This window comes from Mesoplodon densirostris, chromosome 3 (genome assembly GCF_025265405.1).
Source record: "Mesoplodon densirostris isolate mMesDen1 chromosome 3, mMesDen1 primary haplotype, whole genome shotgun sequence".
NCBI classification, from domain to species: Eukaryota; Metazoa; Chordata; class Mammalia; order Artiodactyla; family Ziphiidae; genus Mesoplodon; species Mesoplodon densirostris.
The window spans coordinates 56,940,041-56,952,626 of NC_082663.1; the positions used below are offsets into that span (position 1 = coordinate 56,940,041).

At 39.2% G+C, this 12,586-nt stretch overlaps 1 protein-coding gene across 1 annotated transcript; it reads left to right on the plus strand.

The window, feature by feature from the left end:
* Positions 1-324: 324 nt before the first annotated feature.
* On the plus strand, positions 325-9,084 carry KGD4 (alpha-ketoglutarate dehydrogenase subunit 4). Its single transcript, XM_060091727.1, has 4 exons — positions 325-439; positions 6,522-6,585; positions 7,764-7,951; positions 8,818-9,084. The coding sequence occupies exons 1-4, from the start codon at positions 398-400 to the stop codon at positions 8,833-8,835; spliced, it is 312 nt and encodes a 103-aa protein (XP_059947710.1). The 5' UTR covers positions 325-397; the 3' UTR covers positions 8,836-9,084.
* Positions 9,085-12,586: the final 3,502 nt, after the last annotated feature.

A 12,586-nucleotide genomic window follows, 5' to 3' on the forward strand; every position in this document is an offset into this window, starting at 1 on the left:
TTAACAAGATTGTTTGTTTTAGGAAGCCACAAGAATTTATATTACTTATTTGGTTTCAGATTAAATTTTGGACTACACTGAAACTGGAAACTGCCTATCTGGAGAAGAAATGGTCCCAGATCACTCATAGGTAGGTGAACAAAATAAATACAATACCACAAACCTTCGTCGGCAAAACGAAGCAATGGGAAACACCTGGGTCAGTTCCCAAGCAGGAAGAGAGGAGGGGCGGTGTCAGGCACAAGTGGGTGGGGCTAGCTCCGCAGGGGAGGAGGGTCTCTCGGGAGCGCCCGCTCCTCCTCCGTGACGTCACAGGTAGAGCCCGCCCCCAGCCGCCCAGGACTCCTGTTATAGCCGCTGCTCGCTACGGCCCCGGAAGCTGCCCCTCTCGGGGGTCATGATGGGCAGCAAGATGGCGTCTGCCAGCAGGGTCGTTCAGGTAAGGAGACTCGATTGCCTTTCCGCACCGTAGGCAGTAGGGATGGTGCTGACTGTAGCACCGACGCTGGGGAGGAAAGGCGGTGGTGGAGACTGCGCGGTGACCACGGCCCTGCGTAGGGCCAGTAGCGGCTTCCCGGGGTGTATGTGAGAATTGGGCCTCGAGCTCGTTGGGTCGGGCAGTGAGCCGGGGACCGCAGCTGAGGGTTCGAGCCAGGCCGCGGGAGTGCATCTCAGCAGGTAGGCACATAGCTGTTCCGAAGTCCCTGGACTGCCCTCCACCGGGACCTCGTTAGCCTGTTAGGAGTTTGCAGGCTTGGCTGCCCTGGCAATATCCTGGCCAATCAGCGACCAGTATTGTCTGTGTTGTCGCGGGTCAGCCAATCGGAAGGAAGGCGGTAGCGGTGAGTGAAAGGAAGCGAACCCTGCGTCTGACCTGGTGTCCCTTCAAGGTCTTGGGAATGGCCAGAGAACTGGCCCCGCGGGCTACGTCCTCGCCGGAGGCGGGTTCTCCCCCACCAACCAGCGTCTGGTTACAGGCTGGATGGGGGAGAATGGAAAAAATAGATATTTAAGTTTATCTGTAATATGTATCTTAATGTTGGTTTCCTAAGCTTTTTTCCCCTGAATTTAGATTGGCGCTAGAGGAACTTTATTGTTAATCCACACATCAATTACTAACTCCTGACAGCTTTTGTTTTTGCTTCTCCAGCTGTGATCTCTAGCTTAAATAGGAGAGGTAAAATTGGTATATAATGGGCCACAGTCTCCACTTTTGTGGTTGCTTTACACGAGTTTTTTCAACTCTTAAAGTGTATTATTGTACAATTAACTTTTAACTTTGACACGAGAAGTGCATTTCCCTTTGCACCTCTTTTTTTTTTTTTTTTTTGCACCTCTCTTAAAAGACCTTTTCTTAAAGTTATTTTGCTCTGAAAGAGAATCCTAGATCCCAGTGTTTGCTCCCATTGCAATGAATGATCCTCACTTATTCATTCAACGTGTAGTTATTGAGCGTTAAAGATGCTGTGAGGACAGGAGAACATCCGACAAAGGACTGGTATCCATAATAGATAATTATATATATCCATAATATATAGCCCAGTTTTTAAAATGGGTAAGAAAAACTTGATATTGCACAAAGCAAGATATTCAGATGAGCACTAAGCCAGTGAAAAGATACTCAACATCCTTACTTGCCAGGAAAATGCAAATTAAAACCAGGAAGTACTACCACACCCACCAAAATTATTAAAAAGACTGACAATACCAAGTGGTGATGAGAACATGAAGCACCTGAAACTCTCATACAGTGCTGATGGGAATACAAAATGGTACAGTCACTTTGGAAAACTTTTGTGGGCCTCTAATACTAGTTAAACATACCTACCCCATGTCCAAGCAGTTTTTCTCATAGGTTTATATCCCAGAGAAATGAGTGCATATACCTATTTAAAAAACTATATAAAAATGTTCATAGTTGCTTTATTAATAATAACCCCTAAACCAGAAATTATCCAAATGTCCCTTAGCAAGATAAGGTGTGGTAGATTTGTTAAAATGGAACAGTACACAGCAATAATAAAGAACTTACTATTGATGTATGCAACAACAACAAAAAAAGGTGCTGTGAGATATACAGTAAGAAATGGTCTGTCTCCTTTTAACAAAGCTGCAAAGACTTGTATTCAGGTTCATAATACAAAGCAGTATGTGCTGACATTATGTAATAATTACATGTTAACATTAGCAAAATGTATTGAGTACTTCTGTGCCAGGCCTATACTCAGTGCTGAGACTGCAGTGCCAACAAGACAATACATGGTGCCTCCACAGAGCTCAGAACTTGGCTGTTGATTGGTGTCTTGAAGAAAGAGTAGTATTTCAACAGGCTGGCACAAACTGATAGGAGTTCACAAAGCATAGTGTCACCATTAAGTAGAGGGATTTGGCTGGACCACAGGGTATTCAAAAGTAATTTTAGAAGAGTAATTTATAAGTGTTCATTAAATGCCTGCTAAATGCCAAGCAGGGGCTTCCCTGGTGGTGCAGTGGCTAAGAATCTGCCTGCCAGTGCAGGGGACACAGGTTCAAGCCCTGGTCCAGGGAGATCCCACATGCTGCGGAGCAACTAAGCCCGTGCACCACAACTACTGAGCCTACTGTCTACAGTCCGTGAGCCACAACTACTGAGCCCGCGTGCCACAACTACTGAAGCCTGTGTGCCTAGAGCCCGTGCTCCGCAACAAGAGAAGCCACTGTAATGAGGAGCCTGCGCACCACAACGAAGAGTAGCCCCCACTCAACACAACTAGAGAAACCCCGCTGGGCTTCCCTGGTGGCGCAGTGGTTGAGAGTCCGCCTGCCGATGCAGGGGACACGGGTTCGTGCCCCAGTCTGGGAGGATCCCACATGCCGTGGAGCAGCTGGGCCCGTGAGCCATGGCCGCTGAGCCTGCGCGTCCGGAGCCTGTGCTCCGCAACGGGAGAGGCCACAACAGTGAGAGGCCCACGTACCACAAAAAAATAAATAAATAAAAATAAGTAAATTTATATTAAAAAAAAGAAAGTCAACAATGAAAACAGCCTGACTAAAAAATGGGCAAAAGAGCTGAACAAACTCCTCATCAAAGAAGATATACATATGACAATCGTATGAAAAGATGTTCAACATCATAGTCATTAGGGAATTAATTGCAAATTAAAACAACAGTAAGACACCTCTATATACCTATTAGAATGGCTGAAACCCAGAATACTGACACCACCAAATGCTGACAAGGAAGTGGAGCAATGGGAACTCTCATTCACTGCTGTTGAGAATGCAAAGTGCTACAGACACTTCGTAAGGCAGTTTGTCAGTTTCTTACACAACTAAACATACTTTTACCATATGGTTGAACAATCTCACTTTTACCCAAATGAATTGAAAACTTATGTCCAAACAAAAACCTGCACATGGATGTTTATAGTAGCTTCATTTATAATTGCCAAAACTTGGAAACAACCAAGATGTCTTGTAGGTGAATGGATAAATAAACTGTGGTACATCCAGACAATGTAATATTATTTAACACAATATTATATGATTGTAATATTATATTATTATATAATTATATATTTGTATATTATACAAATATAATTTATAATGTTATTTCAAAAAGAAATAAGCTACCAAGCCAGGAAAAAACATGGAAGAAACATACATGCATATTACTAAATGTAAGAAGCCAGTCTGAAAAGGCTACATGCTGTATGATTCCATCTGCATGACATTCTGGAAAAGGCAAAACTGTGGAGACAGTAAACAGATCAGTGGTTGCCAGAGACTGGGGAATGAAGGGATGAGTAGGCAGAACACAGAAGATGCTATAATAGTGAATATGTCATTGTACATTTGTCAAAACCCATAGAATGTACAACACCAAGAATGAACTCTAATGTAAAATTTTGGGTGATAATGACGTGTTAATATAGTTTCATCATTTGTAACAAATAGAATACTCTGGTGGGAGATGTCCATAGTGAGGAAGGCTGGGGGGTGGGGTGAGTGGGGGTGTTCCCAGTGGTATATGAGAACTGGAAGAAGATTGGAAATGACTCAAATTAACAACCCAAATTAACAGGGGGCTGGTTGAATAAACTTATGGCATTTATCATGACTTCCTACTGATTCCCTCAGATTCCAGTCTTAACACTACAGTATTCTTCGTTGCCTTCCCTCATCCCATATTTGTATGTTCTTTCTCTCACAGGGAAATCCCTGCCTTCCCCAAACATCAATATATGTATATACTCATTTGCTTAGTCCTACAATATATATACAAAATGTATAGCTATATCTATACAACCAACCTACTAAGTAAAAAGTTCAAGATTTCTTTGTACTTCTTTTTGTCTTTAGACTGAAGGTGTATAGTCCAAGCACTATGAAAGTTATTTGGATTAGCTCCTTTTTTTCCCTTAGTTATAAGCTGCTCAACTAATTGACAGACTTATTTGTTTCTCTTTGTATTTACATTTAGAGTTTAAAAAAGACAATTTTGAGACAGGAAAATTTGAGCATAGCTAAATAATAGATAATATTAAAGAATTATTTTTGTTAAGTGTGGGAAAAGTATTGGGATTATGGTTTAACCAAATCCTTTTCTGTTAGTGATACATGTAGATGGTATTAACAGATGAGATGACTGGGATTTGTTTAATGGGGGAAGGGTTGATGAAATAAGATTGATTACTGTTGAAATTGTGTGATGTGTTTATCAGGGTTTATTTTACTACCCTGTCTGCTTTTATGTATTTTTAAAATTTTCTCTTAAAAAGGGGGGGATACCAAGCTGTGGGAATTTAATCTATATGGGCGTATTACCATATTTTTAAGTGTACAAAAGCAATGTTGAAATGGATTCTTTCTCTCTGGTGTATGTACATTTGTTTAAGTGTGTGTATTCATACTTACATACATATACAGTTAGCCCTTACTTACAAATGGTCTATTCACTCATTTGTCACATGTTTGCTGAGCATTTACTACGTACTGGCTACTGCTGCAGAAGTACTTAATTTTCCATCTCTGCCTTTCCAGGAGCTTTGCTCTCCTGTAATCATTGGCTCATTTACTGTCCTCTACACAATATTCTTAAGATGTTCAGGTTGCTGTGGAAACACAGGAGGAGTTTTAAAATCAGATTTAGGAATCGGGAATCTTCTTAGAGAGGAGTGACAGTTGAGCTGTTTTCAAAGATAAGCAGTCAGATGAAAGTGGAGGCATGGAAGCGGGGTGGGACCTGGGAGAGATTCATGGCAGAGCACACAAGCTGTAGATTGAATGGGGATGGAAATGGTACGAGGAGTTAGGGAAATGAAAAGTACTTCAGAATACCTGGAGTGCAAGGTACAGTGGTGGGGAATGAGGCTAGAGAGGTAGCGAGAGGCCTGATCATGATGGGCCTGTGTATGCCAAAAGCGAGTCTGAAGTTTATCCTGAAAAGCTTAGGACTATAGGAAGGAAAGAACACTCTTTCAAGAAGCCTGGCTGTGAAAAGAAACAGGTACTAGATGGAGTGAGAAGGTTTGTTTTTTAACACGAAAGATGTGAACATGCTTTTATGCTTAGGGAGACGACTGTCTTCCAGCATTTTCTCACAGCAGCAGAATTATGGTGGTTAGTTTTCAGACCCATCCCTACAAGCCTATTTGCTTCTGTACTCATATAAAATGTGTAATGTGTAGTACATATATACAAATATATTGCAGATAAACACACACCTGTCTCACTAGTTACACAGCAACTTATAGATTACATTAGTAAAAAACAGTGCTCTGTTTCTTAGAGTCTCAGCATTTTATGTATATTCAGAAGATTTCATACTGAAAGTTCTGCTTAAGCTCCTCTGTAGCATTAACTGGAATTTTAGGGATAAAACATTAATACTCTTCAAATATCTTATTAAAAACAGTGTTCTAAATACATGTATTTCTGTGGGTATAGGAAAAAGGCTGAAGTCAAGGGCTATCAAATGCATAAATCTATTTTATGTGGGTTTTGGCTTATAGATGGTGCTTTCTTCTTTGTGCTTTTCTGTGTTTTTTCCAAATTTTTTACACAGAACATGTGTTACTTTTGTAGTCAGAAAAAGTATTTTTTTGATTACCTAATTTTCAATATGCTTTTTATCCTATTCTAAACCACTAGGTATTAACATAGTAGAGAAACAACACTCAATACAAGTCAGGAAACTTCCAATTCTTACCAATCAGCAGGGTGATTTAGAAGTCATGCAACATAAAATCCTTGTCACCTTATAGGGTTGTTTTGAGGTCAGTAGGCAGTACAGTAAAATATCTTGTTATGTACAAAGTACAAAGTTCTTATGAATATCAGATAAGATCATAGTTCATAGACTAGCTATCCTTGTTGGGAAAGAGTAAAATTTAAAATAATAAAATTTAAAGTTGCTGTCAGGTACTAAGTTATTTTAACAAAGGCATCTGCTTGTGAGGTTCATTAGGTTATTTCTTATGTAGTAAATGAGGTTATTTTAGTGCTTCATTTCTTTTTCATGCACTTTATTTTTCCTTTAGGTAGTCAAGCCACATACTCCATTAATAAGGTTCCCTGACAGAAGAGACAATCCTAAACCCAATGGTAAGCTGTAGTTTATTTATACTAAAAAGATATGTACATGCAGATTTATACATGAATATTCTATTATACACAATATTTCTCATTTTAGAATCAGGTAGACAATGGTAGCTTAGATCACAATGGAATGTTAGGTTGCATTAACTTTCTATTACCTCCTTGTAAAAAAAGTAGTAACTTGACAGTAGATATTTCTGAATTTTTAATGATACTGTGTTTATATATGGGAATTTTTGTTCCACCTTCTGTCCTTCAGAAGAATCTCCCATGCTTATATTTGCAGAGATTATGATGAATAACCACCATTCCTATATTTCTCTCCCAGCTAATCTTTTCTTTCATTCACTGATTTATCTGTTCATTGAGGCAGTAAATATTTCTTGGATTGCCTTAGAACTCAACAATCATTGCCTGTTAAAGTAACTGAAGACTCTGAACAAGTTCTGTTTATCTCTTACTGCTCTGTCAGCGTCTTTAATAATAAGATACTTGACCTTTAATTCAGGGAGAATTTTAACAAATTTTGTATGGATATTTTTAACTTATTGTAAATCTTGAAAAATTAAGATATAGGTGACAAACAAGTATGGAGAAAACAAATCTCATCTGCATTTACCAACTTTCTTATTCTCCATTGTATGGTACTACCTGTAATCTCTACCATATGACAAAATTTAAGTAATGTAAGTTATCCATACAGGTTGAACTCCACTACCTAGAAATTTCATTATTTTATGAACTTACTCTTCAATTTAGTAATTCATTCACTTGAAACTACCTCATTTGCTTTAAAAAGAACTTTATGAAACTATATATAGCTACCCAACTAAGTTACTCTGTAATACTTATCTCTTGAATTGTAATACTTATCACTTTAAGAATAACTTGAGGGCTTCCCTGGTGGCACAGTGGTTGAGAGTCCGCCTGCCGATGCAGGGGACATGGGTTCGTGCCCCGGTCCGGGAAGATCCCACATGCCGCGGAGGGGCTGGGCCCGCGATCCATGGCCGCTGAGCCTGCGCGTCCGGAGCCTGTGCTCCGCAACGGGAGAGGCCACAATAGTGAGAGGCCCGCGTACCGCAAAACAAAAAAAAAAAAACTTGATTATTTAATGATAGATAATTCAAAATAGTATTTTAAGACCCTGAACAATTCCTCTTTTTTTTTTTTTTTAATTTCAGTGTCAGAAGTTCTGAGATCATCAGGACTACCATCTCACTCTTCTTCAATTTCACAGCATTCTAAAGGAAGTAAATCGCCAGACTGGCTGATGCATCCAGGTCCACCAGACACTGCAGAGATAATAAAAACTTTACCTCAGAAGTACAGAAGGAAACTTGTATCTCAAGAAGAAATTGAATTTATCCAAGTACGTTGTTGCTCTTTATCCCAATACTGTGGAAAGCACCTCAACGTTATTGGCTTTGGAGTTTCATATTGCTGATTTCCATGTTCTTCCCATTGTCTTGTCAAGGTGTGTCCATAGCTAAGACAGGGATGGTCATGTAGGCCTGGACTAAGAAATAAACAATGTTCGAGCCCTCAGTAAATGTGCATGAAGGAATATATGTGTAGAAGTATAGTATGGTAAATAGCAAAATATATATACCCCATGGAAAAAAGCTCTTTAGGGTCCTCATTAATTTTTTTTTAATTAATTTACTTTTGGCTGCGTTGAGTCTTCATTGCTGTGCATGGGCTTTCTCTAGTTGCAGCAAGCAGGGGCTACTCTTTGTTGCGGTGTGTGGGCTTCTCATTGCGGTGGCTTCTCTTGTTGCGGAGCACAGGTTCTAGGCACGCAGGCTCCAGTAGTTGTGGCGCATGGACTCCATAGTTGTGGCTTGCGGGCTCTAGAGCACAGGCTGGGCAATCGTGGCCCATGGGCTTAGTTGCTTTGCGGCATGTGTGATCTTCCTGGACCAGGGCTCGAACCTGTGTCCCCTGCATCGGCAGGCAGATTCTTAACCACTGCGCCTCCAGGGAAGCCCCCTCATTGATTTTTTAGAGTGTAAAGGACCAAGAAATTTGAGGACCATTGATCTAGGTCAACCTTGAGTCCTCTTCAGATCTGAAATTATAACATTGATAGGAGTGCCCAAAAGCCATGAAAAATGTGAAATTGTTTTTAAAGCCTAAAGATCATTTGATTAAAATGTTTCAAATTTTGTATAGTGGCTATGATAACATTTTGTAAATGAAACACCTAATCTTATTGCTTTATTTCTTCCTTTTCAGCGTGGAGGTCCAGAATAATCACTGACAATGTGGTTGCTGTTTGTTTAATCAGACAAAGAAGAGTCTTTACAATGAAGGACTTCCAGAAGGACAAATGAGAAATTGTACATTAAACAACTTTAATAAAATTTCTGTAAAAAAAAAAAAAAAGAAGTATAGAAAATTTAGGACACTTGTATCTCCTAATTTATGTATCTTGATCAGCTTCTCCACAAGCTTACCTGATTGTTTATATACTTTATACTTATTAAAGTATACATTTTTAAATGTTAGCCTATTAATTTACTCAGATAATCAAATTATCAAGCATTACAGTGTTGAACTATTAAAAGTACACAATGTCTAGTGAACAATCATAGGTTTACCATAATTTCACTTCTCTTTCAGTTTCTGTTTAAACATGGAAAGAATATATCTGGCAGAATTGCAGCTTTCTGGAAGTAAGTTTCCTGGAATTGGATAAGGATCAGTGAAATAATGACTCCATTATTTATTCTTAATTCTCTCAGTGTTTTTGCATTCACAAAGTTACTGGAGAATAACTGGCTCAATAAGCATATCGTACGCTAAATAATAAAATACAGCCATGGTAAAACAGATGCCTTTGTGGTATTAAGACTAGGGAGTTAACACAAAAGATTATGTAACCTGTGTTCAGAAAAAAATGTGAGAGTATAAAATGGAAAATAAGAGATCAAAATGAATATAGCACAGGAATAACATTTGAGCAGAAATTTTAAGTTATTATGTTTTTAGGGGTGTTAAAGTCTTGTTCTTTGGTTTATTTTACTGTTTTGATTGTGATCATATGTACAAATCCTGATAATCATAAACTTTCTCAAACTTCATTGTCCGAAAGCCTCATAAAATCAACCTATTCACCTTATTAAGGCAATTTACAGAATTTTAATAGGCTCTTCCTGTGCCAAGGGTATGTATGATTGTGAAAGTAAAGCCTCACAAAGTGAAATAAATTCTCCTCTATACCTTTAATGATTTCTACAATATGCGTTAAAGAAGTCATCCCTAATAGGAAGGGTAACTCATGAGTAATAGACACAGTAGAATTGTTGAGTACGTTTTTGTATTTGCCCAGTTGCATATGGATTAATCTTTATATATTTTTTTCTTTTTTACTATTTCGGAGTTGATCTGCTTTTTGTGTAAATTCTGTATTGTGGCCTAGTATAAATGTTGCCCAACTTGAATGTGAAATAGGAGTTTGGTGCTAGCAATGAGCTATTCTGGTAACTCATGAGAAATACATGACTCATGATTTCTTTTTTATTATTTCAAAAATATACTTGGAAAAATTTCTTAAAAACTAGCACTATTCTCTTTTTTCTCCTTAGCTTTCTCATTTCAGTAAAAGGAAGCCCAAGGCAATTTTTTTGCTCTCAGAAACAGAGTAGGTGCAGGAAATGAAGAGTGGCTTGAGTAATGCCGTGGGCCAGCAGTTAGAAACCCCAATACTGGAACCATCTGAAGACCACCTTTACTACAGCTGCTGCCATGAAAGTTCCAATGAAAAAATATATCACTTTTACAGAATTTATGACTAGAGGTATGGCAAAAGGATGTTCGTGGGAATTGCTGTCATAGGATGAGCTCCCAAGGAGGATGGTGTCATAGAAAGAATTTGGGCTTGACTTATCGAGTAAATAGCTTGTGTTTTCATTTAGGAGTTAAACAGTTAAGTATCTGTAACCGTTAGCAAATTGCTCAGTTTGTCCAACTTGCAGTTTTTTCTCCAGTACTATACAGTGTGATAGGCAGGATCAAATTAGTGTATTGTCTGCTACGTTGTAACAAATCACCCCCAAACTTAGTGGCTGAAAACAACACTCAATAGCTCATGGTTTCTCTGGGTCAGGAATTCTGGGGCAGCTTGGCAGGGCAGTTCTGCTCAGTGTTTCTCATGAGGTTGCAATCAATGCCACCTGGGGCTGCAGTTATCTGAAGGTTTCACTGGGGCTGGACCATCCATCTCCAAGATAGCTCACTCACATAGCTGGCAGGTTGATGCTGGCTGTTGGCAGGAGGCCTCAGTTCCCCTCCACCTAGGCTTCTCCACAGGGCTGCCTGAATGAATTCATGACATGATGGCTGACTTCCCCCAGAGCAAATGATCCAAGTGTACAGGCAGAAGCAGCAATACCTCTTTATGATCTAGACTCAAGTTATACACATTAATTTCTGCAATACTCTATTAGTCACACAGAACAGCCTGTTTTGTTGTATGAGGAAACTACACAAGTGCATTAATACCAGAAGGCAAGAATCATTAGGGCCATCTTGGAAGCTGGCTACTACTGGTGTGTGAAAGTGCTTTCTTAACTGTAAAATGCTATACAGATGCTGAATGGTATTTTATATTTATACAGTGCCCTAATAAACCCAGAATATCACTTAAACATTGCCTTTGTTACCCTATTTAAAATGTCCCAATATAGGAATTTACTTGTCAGCAGCATGGTATAATGTGATTATCAATTCATATGCCATGGCACACTTGGGAACCTCAAGCCTCAAATTAGTTCACTATTTAGCTTGTTTCTACTACAAGTGAGGTTAGATTACTGTTAACAGTGATGTCTTTTAGAAGGAACGATGACCTAAGCCACGTGACACCATATATCACTAGGTATGACTTGCCACAATTAAGAGATATAAGTGGTAGAGATGGTATGTTTTCTGCAACATAGGAGAATTTTGCTTAATGAATATATCAGCGCTCAATAAAGACCCAAGTAGTGACAGAGAGCTGGAAGGTGACTAGTAATAGTTACGTGATGGCTAACATAAACTGCACACTGTCAGACGTATCCTAAGGGTTTCTGACGTGTGCAGTCATTTAAGCCTTACAGCAACCCAGTGAGTAGGTCCTATTACAGAAGAAACTAGCAACAGAAAGTTTAAATAATTTGCCCAAATCATAAACCTAGTAAATGAATAGTGGTGGGGCCAGTATTCATATGCAGGTAGCCTAGATCCAGAGTAAGGACTCAGCCTTTACACTGTATTACCTTGAGTAAGTTATGAGTTTTTGTATTCTGCTGCCTTCTTCAACCTAACTCTGAAAATCAGGATTCTCAACTCTCAGAAGCATCAAATGCTCCAGCTCAAAACCTTAGAATTATCCTTTTCTTCCCCCACAACCCATGTCCAGTCTGTCAGCAAGTCATATTGGCTAGAAGCCAAACTAGTACCCTCAATACAACCATCTGGATTCCTGCAATAATTCTTTAACTGGCCTTGGTTTTCCTTGCCCTTCTAAGTTTACAGTGTAATCTCTCACAACAGTCAAAGGGCGAGCTTTAAAACATTAAGTCCGATATCACTTGTCTGCTCAAAACTCTGCAGTGGCTTTTCAGTAATGTCTTTCTGGTACCACCCTATTTAAAATCACAAACCCTACTATCTATCCCCTTTCCCAGCTTTATTATCTCTGTAGCACTTATCACTATGTATCATAGTGTATTTTAATTATCTCCTCCCATTGGAAGGCACTGATATTTGTTTTTCCCCTGCTGATTTCTCAAAGTCTGCAACAGAGCCTGGCATATAGTAAGCATTCAATATATATTCGTTGAATAAATGAATTGTTTGTTGATTTGTATGAAAACTTATGAGAATCAAAGTTGGGTACTGATCACAGCTAACCGTTGAGCACTATGTCTAAACTTTGCGCAAGTTTCATTTAATCCTCGCAACCACCTATGACGTAGTCTACAAGTTCCACTTTACAGGGTAGAAAACTGATGGCCAG